This window comes from Trichosurus vulpecula, chromosome 7 (assembly GCF_011100635.1).
Source record: "Trichosurus vulpecula isolate mTriVul1 chromosome 7, mTriVul1.pri, whole genome shotgun sequence".
Taxonomy (NCBI): domain Eukaryota; kingdom Metazoa; phylum Chordata; class Mammalia; order Diprotodontia; family Phalangeridae; genus Trichosurus; species Trichosurus vulpecula.
Genome location: NC_050579.1, coordinates 157367952 through 157382694, shown reverse-complemented (window position 1 = coordinate 157382694; position 14743 = coordinate 157367952). Strand labels below are relative to the sequence as shown.

The following is a 14743-nucleotide window of genomic DNA, read 5'->3' as shown; positions in this document are numbered from 1 at the left end:
ACTAGGGAGAATGAAAGCAATAAGTGAAGAAGGCTTAGTAGTAGGTATGTATGCCCAAAGGGATAAAAAACAAAAAGGAAAAGGACCTATATGTACAAAAAATATTTATAGCTGCTCTTTTCTGGTGGCACCTAATTGGAAATCAAGGGGATTCCCATTAATTGGGAATGGCTGAACAAGCTGTGGTATATAATTGTGATGGAATACTATTGTGCTGTAAGAAATGATGAGTAGGACGGTTCCAGAAAAACCTAGGAAGACTTTTATAAACTGATGCAAAGTGAAATGAGTAGAACGAGGAGAACATTGTACACAGTACCAGCAATATTGTATGATGATCCACTGTGAATGACTTAGTTATTCTCAGCAATACAATGGTCCAAGACAATTCCAAAGGACTTATGATGAAAAATGCTTTCCACCTCCAGAGAAAGAACTGGAATCTGAATGCAGATCAAGGCATACTTGTTTTACTTTTTTTCCCTGGTGTATTTTTTTGGTCTATTTTTTCTTTTACAACATAATGAATATGGAAATATGTTTTGCATGACTATATATGTATAATCTATACCAATTGCTTGTCTTCTCAAGGAGGAGAGAGGGAGGGAGAGAATCTGGAACTTAAAACTTTAAAAATGAATGATAAAAATTGTTTTTACATACAGTTATGGAAAAATAAAATACTAAATGAAATTTTTAAAGAAGGCGTAGTAGTGCCAAAGGAAAGTGGACTAATGACCACTGCCAGAAGGGTCCCAAAGGGGACTTAGAAATCATCTAATCCCATACTATCATTTTAAAAATGAGTTAAAATGAGGCTTGGAAAGTTTAAATTACTTGCCCACATTTTTCAGTAAGGAAGTGATAGCCCCAGTTCTTGAGTCTCAGCCCCATGATCTTGTTTTCCAATCACCAAAATCCCAAAGTTGAAAGTTTTATAAATGTTAATTATAGCTACATAGGAAGTACTTTCTAGTCTGTTATATTTATTTAACTTTTGGATTTTTTGGGATGTGAGTAGACTGGATATTCATTAATATATATTAATTCATTCAATAATATGTATATATTCATTCATTCAATAACATATATTAATATAACTCATTTATTCAATGACAATTTATTATGTGCCTACTATGTGCCAGGCACTATACTAAGCGCTGGGGATACGAAAAGAGACAAAAGACAGTCCCTGATCTCAAAGAAGTTACAACCCAATGGGGAGACGACATGCAAACAAATATATACAAAGCAAGCTATAGAGAGGAAAATTGGAAATGATTAACAGAAGGAAAGCATTGGAATTAAGAGGGGTTAGGGAAGGCTTCCTCTCTCCATCAATAAAGTGTAGTAACTGGTCTATCCCTTTTAGTCTTAGATAGTTGCCTAGGGTACTGAAAAGTTAAGTGACTTGGTCAAATAGCTAATATGTGTGAGACAGGATTTGAATCCAAGTCTTCTTGATCCCAAGACCAGTCCTCTTCCTTTGTACCATACTGCCTCATATTCATTCTCTCTCTTTCTCTCTCTCTCTCTCTCTCTCTCTCTCTCTCTCTCTCTCTCTCTCTCTCTCTCTCTCTCTCTCTCTCTCTCTGTCTCTCTCTCCTTCCCTCCCTCTCTCTCCCTCCCCCCACCCCACCTGGCCCCTCTCAGGTCCTTCCCCTCAAAATTACCCAGAAAGTGCTTCTGTTATAGATTGATTAGTATAGAACTACATCTCATACTATTTATTGTAGTATAATCTCCAACTATGAGCAATGAACATCACTCCAAGTATTTAAGGTATTCTTTTTTCTTGAAAGAATATATTTTTTAAAATTATACTTGAGTGTGTCTTGAGTGTTTCTTTTTTTGTAGATTGACTCTCAGGTATTTTAGTCATTTTAAAGCCATTTTGATTGAGATTTTCCTTTATTTTTTCCCCTCCTATATTCTGTTATTGCTAGATGGAAATGGTGATGGTTTTTGTGGTTTTATTTTGTATTTCACTCTTTTACTGAAGCTACTATTTCAATTAGTTTCTTTGCTGATTATCTAGGGTTTTATAAGTAAACTATCATGTAATTCTCAAATAGGGATAGTTTTGTCTCTTTGTAAATGGTTATATCTTTAGCTTCTATGTACATGCATATGTATATGTACATACATGTGCATATATACATGCATACACACATACAAAGAGAGAAACATGAAGATCTTTGATTTATTTCTACATCTATTAGGAGAGCTTCTAGTGTTTCCTCATTGCAAATAATGAATGCTAGCATGTGATTTTAGATATGCAATTTTTATTAAAATAAAATGTAGCCCTTCTATGACAATGCTTTGTTATGGTTTTTAGCACTGATGATTGCTGTTATTTTGTCACAGGCTATTCTGCATCTATCAATATAATCATGTGTCGTGTGGCATGTTCTAGTTAAGAGTGCATGATGACGGGGAAGAAAGCCTCTTTCTACCAAATGAGTTTTTCTACATTTCCCAACAGCAAAGTATGTAGTTCTTCTCCAAGGATTTATGCTCTTGGGTTAATCAAAAGTTATTAGTTCATGATTATTCCCATTAAATTTGCAAAATAAATACATGATCATAGTTTTTAGACAGTTCTTTGCTTAAGAAAATGAAGAAATAAGCAGACTTACTTGTAGTTTTCCCAGATTTTGGAGGACCAACAACTGCAATCCTGATGGGCACAGCAGGTTTTGGTTTGGGCTGACGGATATATTTGATTGGGTTCTTCATAAATTTATCCCTATTTACTTTGTCGGATAAAAAATAAATATATTGTCGATGGATCACAGGATAGGTTGGATTATTTTCATTCACTAAAGGTTTGATAGCATCTCCTTCATATAGCTGTAATATAAACAAAATTATTTCTTCAGTTATTTCTAACATACACATTTATTCTCATTAATTGGGAATCTGTAACTTAATATGAATTAACATTGATATAGTGCTAACTATGTGCTAGGCACTGTGCTAAGTGTTTTACAATACTATCTCATTTGATCCTCAGAACAACCCTGGGAAGTAGGTGCTATTATTATCCCCATTTTACAGATGGGGAAACTGAGGCAAATCACAGTTAAGTGACCTGCCCAGGGTTGCACAGCTAGTAAATGTCAGAGGTCAGATGTGAACTAAAGTCTTCCTGACTCCAAGCTTGGAGTTCCATGACACTTTGCTGTCTGAGAATTTGTTATTTTTAAAATGCTTCTTTTCAGACAGCTTTATAACAACTTTAGATGACTTTGCACATGTATGTAGTCAACATGTACCTTCTTTTCTTTGTCATTTAATTATCAATTTTCATGAAATTTAATATCAACAACTTCAATTCTCTTCATATTGCTTATAGTTCAGATGACCTCTTCCCCAACAAGCAGTTCTTCCCCTTGATTGAAAGGGAAGAGTCTCAGAAGGTTATATTAAAAAAAAAACAACAAGCCTAAGGTGCATGGATTGTTAAGACTCTTTATTTTTTGATGTTTCATATGCCAGAAGCTCTAAGCTTCTTGTCAACATGGACATGACTATATAGTACATATCATTATGATATAACGGAAAGAACATTCCTGGATTTGGAGTCAGAAGACCTGAATTTCAATCTGCTATTTGTAACCTTAAAATTACATAACGTTTTTTCATTCATTTTTATTTATTTCCTCATCTGCAAAATGAAAAGGTGGAATGAGATGATATCCTTCCAATCCCAAATCCTATGACCTTTAATGCACATCTGGGGGGCACAATGAGCTGTCCTTTTCAGATGGGAAGTTTACCAATAAAACACAAAAACATGGCAAGCAACCCATGGATGCTGGACCATAGAGGCTGCACTGTCTTCAAGAAACAGATTACTTAGCTCACTTCATACTTGTTTACTCTGACTCGGCAGGAATAATGATCTAGTTTAAGGTAAGAGTCACCCGGTGACTCTTAATGACGATACCTTTATTTTCTAAATGCTCCCGGACTGTGTTTAGTAATCCATTCTAGAATTTGGCTGAGAATATATTAATGGCATGCTATTTATATTCAGTTTTCCAAGTCCATTATTTTCTCCATTTTGAAAATAGAGTCATTTATCCATCTCGGTCATCTAGCACCTTTCCTGTTTCCATGACTCTCAAAGATCACTGATGGTGGTTCTATAATGACCACTTCAAATATATTCAGTACCTGGGGATATAATTTGACTCTGCCTGGAGACTTGAACTCATCAAAAGCAGCTGGTTAATCTCCTACTATATCCTTATATCTCCCAAGTTCTAGTCCAAGGCAAGGAAGGATATACAGACAAACAGACCACAGTCAGGAAGGAAGGAAACAAGCATTTATTAACTGCTATCTAAGGGCCAGGCACTGTGCTAAGCACTTTACCCATATTATCTCATTCGATCCTCATAACAACCCTGTGAGTTAGGTATTATTATCATTCCTAGGAGGAGGTTAGGTGAATTTTCCAGAGAAACACAGCTAGTAAATGTTTGAGGTTGGATTGGAACTCATATCTTCCTAACTCCATGTCCAGCACTCTATCCACTGCATCTAGAAGACATCATTGATGCTGATGAATGAGGCCCAGAGTTGGTCAGGGAAGGATTGACTTAGAAGGTTGGCTTTGGCAATGAAAATATTGGCCCCAGTTAGCATGAATAAGACTTATCACCACCATGCTACAATGGAAAGGGCCTTGATTCAGAGTCAGGAAACTTGGATTTGTATCTCTTCTTGGTCATCTATTATCTAAGTATCCATCTTTGTCACCTATTATCTAAGCAGCTTTGAGAAATTCACTTCACCACTCTGGGTGTCTCAGTTTCCATAACTATAAAATTCAGCTAAGAATACTTGTTTGGAAAGAGTCCTGAATATGGAGTCAGGAAGACATGACTTTTGATCTTAGTTACTAGTGATTGACCTTGGGCAAGTAAGTTAACGTCTAGGGTCTTATCTGTAAAAAGAATGGGTTGGAGTACATGGTCTGCACGGCCCCTTCTCGCTCTAATTATATATGATCCAACGTGAGCTACGTTACCTATTTCCTTGGGCTTCGATTCCCTCTGTCTTAACATTTTCTAGCTTTTCCAGTTTAAGTATTATCCAGATAGGAATAAATATCCAAATAAATATTGTCCTCTGCAAAGTAAGGGAAGCTATAAAATGTGTTCCAGTGATATTGTCAGTGCTTAAAACCTTTTGGAATACATCTCTTGGGATTATCTTCAAAGTTAGGGATATATTAAATTGATAGATAAGTTATTTATTAAATGTCTACTATGTGGCAGGGCCTGTTGTAGGTGCTAGGGATGCAAATGCAAAGAATGGAACATTTAATTGGGGGAGACAACATGTGCATTTATAAATACATGCAGACTATGGAAACCTGGACTAGCAGCATGGGCTGCTACAAAGTATAGTGTTTACTGGTTAGAATGATCATAAGAAGCAATGCTTGAAGTTCGTAACTGAGAGGAGAGGAGAAGGGTTGTATTGGACCCTCAGCTCAATGTGATGAGTTGATTTCAAGTGAAGGGTGCTGCTACCCTGAATATAACTGCGAACAGTTAGAATCTTGCCTGGCTTTCTAATCCACTTAAGGAGTCACATCCCTGGGCAGAACTGGAGGTTTGCCTGAATGGGCTGGTTTTGTGGCTACTGGCACTTATTGAATATATCCATTCTCCACTTTCTCTCCTTTTCCTCCCTCCGCATCACTGTCTGGTAAATGGTGTTACCCATAGAGTTTCCCGTTTTCTCTAAACCTCGTTTATTTGAAGTCTGTATTTTTACGATGGGTAAATAGATAAAGACAAGCTGACTTTTATTATTATTACTATTATTTTATTATTTATTATTTTTATGAATGCTTACTATGCAAGAATGGAGAAGAAAGAGAAATACACAAAGGACAGAAGGTGAACTGATGAGACCAAATGCCCTGGACTTTAACAGGAAAAATCATGAGCCTATATAATAAGCTCTCTGCCAAGGGGGTGGTGGTGGGCAGGTTAGGGACCTCTAATATGATCAGAATACAAAATAAATACAGGGTAGTTAAATACATGATAATTAGGGAGGGTAAAGGTTTGGGAAAAAAGGTAATATTTGAGTAGCATCTTCAAGGAAGAGAAGGATTCTCTGAGGTGGTAGTGAAGAGGGAGTGCGTTCTTTTGAATATTTTTGATGGCGGCAGATTTTTATTCTTTGAAGATGATGCTGATAATGAGAAATTACCCAATCATTCAGAGAAAAGTCTGGTAAGTTTTATGGGTGATGTACCTATAGGTGGTAGTGGACTTGGAATCAGGAGGATCTGAGTTCAAATCCCACCTTAGATACTAGTTGTGTGACTCTGTGGTCCCAATAGCCACAAGTCACTTAGCCTCTCCCAGTCTCAGTTTCCTCATGTATAAAATAAGGATAATAATAAGCCCTACTTCATAGGCTTGTTATGAGTCTCAGATGACATATGTATGGCATTTAGCAAATCTTAAATCTTGATCTAAATGCTAGCTATAATTATTGTTATCAGTTTGCAGAATAGATTTTTCGGTAAAAAGAATGAGTTGATTTTTGTATGTGTTTGACTTACAAATTGGCTTAAGACAGTTCCCAAAGAAGAATACAAACAATGGCAACATCTTTGGAACAAATATCTCCCTTCCCCAGGTGATCATTTTGAAGAATGACGTTCATATGGATTCCTAAATATATATATATTCCTAAAATATATATATATATTTTTAAATAAGGCTCATTATTATCTAGTCACATTTCATCTTACTATCAGCATATGATCATTATAGACACTGATAAAGATGGGAAAGGCTAGTCAAAACTTTTGTTGCTTGTAAGGCTTTCCAAATTGGGCTAAAACACTTGCTTTTTGTATTACATCTGTTCTAAGTAGGGGAGGCATCGCCTTATTTGTTTTAAATCTGTTTAACTCTAAACATCACTGAGACATACGAGTCTTTGCCAAAGCCATGTCAGGTTAATCAAAAAGGTGAGCACTCTAGATAGCAGTAAAGAGGCTGTCTTGCGCAAGGCTGAGAACAAAGTGAATTGTGCCTGTAGATGGCAGTGTCTGGACCCCCAGGGACCTTCCACTCTCCCAGGTTTGGGTTCTCTTTTCATAACATGCTGCCTTGAGCCCTGACCAGGCTTCTTCCAAGTCTTGTGATCTTCTCTGGCACATGACAGCTTTCAATTCTGCCCACACCCAGAGCTTTATCCTTTAGATGGCAATTAAACTTGGTTCAATGAAGCCACAATTTTGTATTATCATGCCAAGCTGTTTGTCGGTTTTACTTCCCTGGATGCTCTTGGGAGGACTTGGGAATATGCTTTAAAACAAGTGAAACGATAACCTTCCTAGAAATGGTGAAGAATTTTATGATCACTGAAATTATTCATTTTCTTTCTCTCCAGGATACAACATAGATCTTTAAAAACAAACCAAACTTAGGATTTCATTGGTATAGGAAGCTCCCAATAAGGGTACACTCTTTAAAAATGCAGTTGGTTCCTGCTCTGCAACCTTTTTTCTTAGAGAATGACTGGCCCCTCGTACCACAGGCGGTATGTGCGAGAATCAGAACCTGAACCCATCTTTTTGACTCTAAGACCAGCTCCCTGCAGATGAAGATTTAGACCCCTACATAAATGTTGTTTGTCAAAATGGTCACCTTGGGAAGGAAGATATTTATTCTGAAGATGTTACAGTTGTTCAAAACATGTTTGTACTCTGTGGAATGTCTTAAACCAATTTATAAGCCCAACACATGCAAAAATCAGCTTCAAATATAATTATGACTTATTGCCACTAAATAATGCTACCTTTCCACTATTTATGAACATATTTATTTTTTATATATTCAACAAGACAACACATGGCTCTCAAATGTATTTGGTGAAATTACCTTTACAGGGTCCCACTGACCAAATGAGCTTGGATATTTGTAGGTGAGACTAAGCATTTTCTGAGCAAGTGTTAATGATATTGAATAACATTTCTCAAAGATACTTTCACGATTTTCCACCAGAGGCTTCAGTTTCTTATGCAACAGATAACGTATAATATGAAGCTTCCGTCCTCCCGGAATGGAAATAAATGGAATCAATAATTTTTCAAATTCCTCCTAAAATGAAATCATGAAAAAAAAAACAAAAAACCAGACTTCAGTGTTCTAAAGTGAGGGACCAACTTATTACTGTCTTCTGAAGAGCTCTAATTTTGTACATTTTTTTCAGCAATAATGTTGTTATTTTAAAAAAAATGAAACATTATACAATTGTGCACCATGGTCATTCACTTTGAAGATATGCCATAAAAAAGGATTGCCTACTGAAGAAGGCCAAATATAATTTCCCTTTCTCAACACAAATTTCTTCCATCATATAGCAACTACAGCCAACATCACAGTTAGTAGAGAGTGTACCGCTTGTGATTCTCCAATAAGAGAAAGGATAACCCTTCATTAGAATGATCATGTTTTTAATGAGGTACAGGGTTTTGAAGAAGACAGTGGAATCAGTCTTTGATGCCATTCCCTTTCTTCTCTTTATCTGAGACAGTACAGTATAATGAAAAGAACAACTTACAATCCTGAAAATACATATAAATGTTAGCTACTATTATAATTCTAATCTCCATGCTTCTAAATTGTTTTCTCACACCTACTCTTTTTCCCTGGGGGGTGGTGAGAGAGGAGGCACCGTCAAGGGAAAAATCAAATCTGTAAGATAAGCATTTACTTTAAAACACCTCTTCAGGAACACACACACACATTCTTCCATTTATCACAGCAAACCTGTTACCTGTGTGATGAGAAAATTCCCTTTCTGATTAGTCTTCTTTACATATGCACTTAATAATTTCAGAGAGGTAGTCAATATTCTCAGCTGATTTTAATAAATATTTATCCTTTAGAGATTATACTGACATTTATATAATACTTTTAAAGTTTTCAAAGTGATCTACATATGGAAAGGGCTTCAGGGACCACAAAGTCCAAAAACCTCCTTTTACAGATGAGGACACTGAGTTTCAGACGTGTTAAGTGTTTTGTCTATTGCCAGTATCAAAGTTTGGATTTAAAAACAGCATAGAGACCCTTTTCTTTCCACTAAATAGAAGTAGAATGGTGTCTCACACAGGATTTGGAGGAAATAAGTGTGCATATGAATTTTCTAGATAATTGAACCATATCCTTTAAGGTCAGAGGTTAATTAATTTTTTTTTGGTCATAGACCTCTTTGGCAGACTTGTGAAACCTATGGATAGCTCATAAAAATGTTTTTAAATGCATAAAATGAAATATAGTCAATAAACATTTGTTAAGTGCCTATGATATGCCAGCTACTGTGCTCAGCACTGTATTTTCAAATGTTTCATTGATGTTCTTTTCTTTTTTTTCATGTTTATAATTAATATTTGTCAATAATTGCTAGGTTCATAGTACAAAAGATCATTAACAAAGGAAAAAATGAAGAATCAGAGCTATTCAAAAGTTGAATGGATTGTCTTTTCAGTGTAACTTTCCCTTCATTGGAGGAATTAAAACAAAGCCTGGGTTAACATTTATCAGATATACTGTAGAAAAGACTTATTCGTGTTTGAATTAGACTGGGTGTCTATGAGGATCCTTCCAATTCTGAGATCTTATGATTCTGTCATTTAGCCTGTGGTTCATCCAATTAAATCCTGGGCCCGGCACATTGTCTATTTCTGGTACCTGTCCAAGAAATATGTATGGAATAAACCAATGGGTTACCCATGCATACATACACACATACATACATTTATATATGTGTATACACACATACACATACCCACCCCACACATATACATACATATATATATATATATACATCCATATACACCCATACATCCATATACACATATATCCCCATATAGAGCCACACATTCATACATATATACACACATATACCCATGTATATATATATATCCACAGACATACTCATGTATATAACCACATATACATATATGAAAACACATCCATCCATATATGCACCATGTATTTCATAATCTGGGTAACATATACTTTTTGTCCACTTCATTTTTTTCCGTTTGATTGTGAGGGTAATATCTTTTAAGTGAATATGGATTTCATTAAAGAAGTCCTTGGGTATTCTAAGATTGATGCAATCAATATAGTGTTCTTCACAAACAGGAACAATTAGAAGCCCTTCCCATCTCTAGAGAATTTGTCTTCCATGTGGAATCTATGACACTGGCAAACTTCTTTGGTAAGCATATGACTTCCTTCAAATCAGTTCAACAATTACTTGTAAAATGCCTACTAGGTTCGAGGGACTGGGAAGCAAAGATAGGATATGGCACCCGGGCTAGTCTTTGAAGAGAGTGAGGGATGTCACTAGGTAGGTGTTTAGAAAACAACTAGTATATCAGTTTGGCTGGAACACAGAACGCATGATGGGTGGCCAAGCAAAATAAGTCTAGGAGAGTATGTGGGAGTAAGATTATGGAGGGCTTTCCCCTTTTTTCCACTTACAAGGCATGACTCACCCTAGTTTAGGCCCTTCTCATCACTCATACTATTGCAATAGCCTCGTAATTAGTTGGTGTCTCTTTCAGCCTTTCTCCTGTCCAATCCATTCCCCCATAGTTGCCAAAATAATTTTCCTAAAGCACAAGACTGATCACATCACTCCTCTTCTAAAGAACATTTAGCGGGTCCCTGTTACTTCTAGCATAAAATATAAATTTCTCTGCTTGCCATTTAAAGCCCTTTACAATCTGGCTCCAGCCTATCTTTCCAGATTTATTTCACTTTATTTCCTTTGTGTGTCTGTTGCATGAAGACCAGCCTAGCTAAGTTTGGAGAGACACCTCACCAGAGGTTTTGCCCAACAGATGATTATTTTTTTCATCTACAACTTAGATATCCTAAACCATACATGGGTTGCAGTTTGCATCAGGGAGAGTGTGTCCACACTGATGAAATCATGAATCCCTTGGAGCATTTGAAATGTTGCAATCAGTAAACAGTAATGACAGCCTAAAACATAAATCTTTGAAGGATAAAAATGCAGCTGATCTAAAATTATTTACCATTTTGATTCATTCTTAAACACTACAGTATTGCAAAAATTAAGGAAAACCATTAAGGAAAAGTAATAATAACCTGTATGATTTGCAGGTTATTCATATCTGTTTCAAACTTCTCTCCCATTTCAGTTTTTATTCTGTCAATAGCCTCTTCTTCCTGTTCTTCTTCCTCACTCATCTCTTCCTCATCTTTTGGGAACTCTTCTTCCAGAATAGCCTCAATATTATCTTCTTCCTCTTCTTCAGCCTCTTCTTCACTTATGTCCTCTTCATCCCTGCTTGACTGAAGAATGGAATTTAAATTTGGTTTAGTATATTGTTTTGTCATCATTTACCATTTAAGTCATTTTTCTTATTTTACAAACACTCAATTTTTGTTGTACATGCATGATTTATGATACAGTCAGACCTTGCTTAATCTGACTCACACAAGTTTATCAACTCTGACTACAAAAAAAATACAGGCTAGGCACTGGGGGAGGTACAAAACAAACAGAAGAGGTAGCTGTCCCTTCAAGGAGTATCTAAGTTTATTTGTTGTTGATCACTCCTTGCAGTACTGACTGACTCTTCCTGATCCCATTTGGGGTTTCTTGGCAAAGATACTGGAGTGGTTTGCCATTTCCTTCTCCAGTTCATTTTACAGATGAGGAAACTGAGGTAAACAGGATTAAGTGACTTGCCCAAGGTCACAAAGCTAATCAGTATCTGGGGCTGAATTTGAACTCAGGTCTTTCTGACTCCAGTCCTAGTGCTCTATCCACTGTGCCCTAGCTTATTTAGGTAGATAATTTTAAAGCACAAGAAACAACTAGAGAATAGAACAAGAAAAGAAGTAAATGTTTGCTGACTGAATGAGCGAATGAATAGAACTGTGCTTGAGTTGACTCATATAGACAGTAAATGCTATAGGAAGGTTGAAGAAAAGAGTATTCCTTGTGAAAATGCTTCATGGAGGAGATACTCTTTGATGGGTCTTTCAAGGCTGTTGCCTGGCAGCTAGGTGGCATAGTTGATAGAGTGGCTGTGCCTGGAATTAGGAAGACTTATCTTCCTGAGTTCAAACCTGGCCTCAGACACTTACTAGCTCTGTGACCTAACCCAGTTTGCCTCAGTTTCCTCATCTGTCAGATGAGCCAGAGAAGGAAATGGCAAACCACTCCAGTATCTTTGCCAAGAAAACCCCAAATGGGGTCACAAAAAGTCAGACAGGACCGTAATGACTTGACAAAAAATATGTTGCTTACGTATTTTGAGGTTTGAACATTTGAGTAAAGTACATATCACTCTGAGGGCTCATTCTTACTCTGCTTGAATATGGGTAAATTTGAGCATTAAAACATCAGATTTACATGCTATACATTCTATGGGATACAGTCAGTCAACAACCATAAAGTATGGTGCGAAGCGCTGGAGATGAGACTAAAGGACAGAATCTTATCAAGAGAGGCAAGTTTTCAGGTATCATTGGCTTCCAATGGTTTAGTATACTGGTTTAGTAATACCATTTACCATTTTAAGACGGTTATGTTTTTTGGAGGGACATTTTACAAGCACTTAATTTTTTATGTGATGTGCATTTAGCTAATGTGACATGGTTGATGTGACAAGCATTTGGATAAGTAGAGAAAAATCAACTTTGTACAGATCTCTCTGGGACTTTGACTGGAAATATCAGCTGAAAGCAAAACTAAAAGCCAACAGAGAAATATTTAAAAATTGGCTTCTGGTAAGCATTGCAGATTATATTCCATCTGAAGTTTCCAGTTATTTTCTTACCTCTGGTCTTTTTCTTTTCTCTCTCTCTGCTATAAGCTCAGCCCTTCTTTTAGCAATCTGATCTTCCTGTAAAAGAAAGAATAGCTTTAACTCTCTAAGGGAAAAAGGAATCATGTAAAATAAGGAATAGGTTTAATTTTGTAAAGAAAAAAGATTGATTAAAAATTAGTTCCTAGCTATGAATACAGTTTGATATTTTTAAAACTGGGAATTGCAACCCACTTGAAATCTTGGAAGACTTACAAATATGTTGGGGAAATCTCAAAGCAGTGGGGTAGCTCTGTTTCTGTCCTCTTCCTTTCCTGGTGACTGAACCTTTGGCTACTTTTTCTGCCCAGAAACATGGCCCATCTGTTCCTTTTCTTTTCTTTCACAGACAAGCCACTTTGGAATTTTTTTTTTGAGAGAGAATGGTGATATAGAAGAGAGAGGAATGGGGGTGTCCTCAAAAGGTATTGGATGGAAAGTTTTGAACAACAGTGTTATAGTGCTAGCTACAATAGGCAAGCACTCTGAAAGTCTAAAAATGCACCAGTTATATGTGAAAAAGTAGATGTGTTTTGTAGGGGTATTCCATTGCCAGCCATGGTGTGATAAAATGGTATCTCATTGGATGCTTAGATAAGTCTTCATTTATCATAATAACACGGACAAAATGAAAAGCAATGGATCATGTGTTATATCCTGAAATCTGACATGAATACCAATCAGCATCTCTAGGGTTGTGGACACCATTATCTCACCTCCTTGGACATTAGAGTAGTGCTTCTCACCTAGGATATCAGATGAGCATTAGAGGAGGGACTCAGATCTACTCAAGTCTAGATCAAGTCCAAGGAAACATATGGCTTCTGAACCCTCTGAACTGGGGTTCTTATCAACTCAAATTAACCAAGTATGTCCAGTCAATTTGAGAGACACTGGGACCCTCTGTGGAGTTTCTAAATGTGCATGCATCTTTTAAAACTTAGTGTTTAAGATAGGTTTATTGTTGAGGATCCTCTTGTATTTTCATAGTTGGATAACTGCCACTGCCACATATACATACTAAATATACTTACAAAATATTTATGCATAATATTGTACATTTATTTTATTCAGCTGAGTCTATTCTCCTGTTTTTTCTCTCCTTATTTGAGAAAATCTATCAGTCAACCAAATGAATTGGAAGTTACAGAAAGGAGCTTTAGGGGCGGAGCCAAGATGGCAGCTGGAAAGCAGGGACTAGCCTGAGCTCCCCGCCAAGTCCCTCCAAAAACCTATAAAAAATGGCTCTGAACCAATTCTAGAACTGCAGAACCCACAAAATAGCAGAGGGAAGCAGGGCTCCAGCCCAGGACGGCCTGGATGGTTGCTGGGTGAGGTCTTTCGCGCACGGAGCTGGGAGCAGAGCAGAGTCCAGTGTGGGCCCCACATGGACCAACCAGACCAGGAGCCGGGCAGAGTGGACCCTAGTGCCCTGAATCAGTGAGCTGTGGCAGTTGCCAGACTTCTCAAACCACAAACACCAAAGACAACAGAGAAGAACTGCAGAACCCACAAAATAGTGGGGGGAAGCAGGGCTCTAGCCCAGGACAGCCTGGATGGTCTCTGGGTAAGGTCTATCCCGCATGGAGCTGGGAGCAGAGCAGAGCCCAGCGTGGGCCGTGTGGACCAACCAGAACAGGAGCCGGGTAGAGCGGGCCCTAGCGCCCAGAATCAGTGAGCTGCAGCAGTTACCAGACTTCTCAACCCACAAACACCAAAGACAACAGAGAAGGTTAGTGGGAAAAGCTGCTGGGGATAGGGTGATAGAGTTCCCGGTTCAGCCACTGCCCCAGGGGCAGCAGAGGTGGGGCAGCTACAGAGCTACAGCTGCAG

General features: G+C 37.4%; 1 protein-coding gene across 6 annotated transcripts in view; it reads right to left on the bottom strand.

Annotated features, from left to right (window-relative positions):
• AK9 (adenylate kinase 9) overlaps nt 1–14743 on the bottom strand; it is a 149085-nt gene that overhangs the window by 27213 nt on the left and 107129 nt on the right. For all 6 annotated transcript variants that reach the window (XM_036769282.1, XM_036769277.1, XM_036769278.1 and 3 more), the window contains 4 exons: nt 12884–12949; nt 11181–11387; nt 7932–8150; nt 2643–2856 (listed from right to left, as the gene is read on the bottom strand). In XM_036769282.1, the coding sequence (XP_036625177.1) occupies nt 2643–2856; nt 7932–8150; nt 11181–11387; nt 12884–12949 (706 nt within the window). The remainder of the gene's footprint in view (nt 1–2642; nt 2857–7931; nt 8151–11180; nt 11388–12883; nt 12950–14743) is intronic.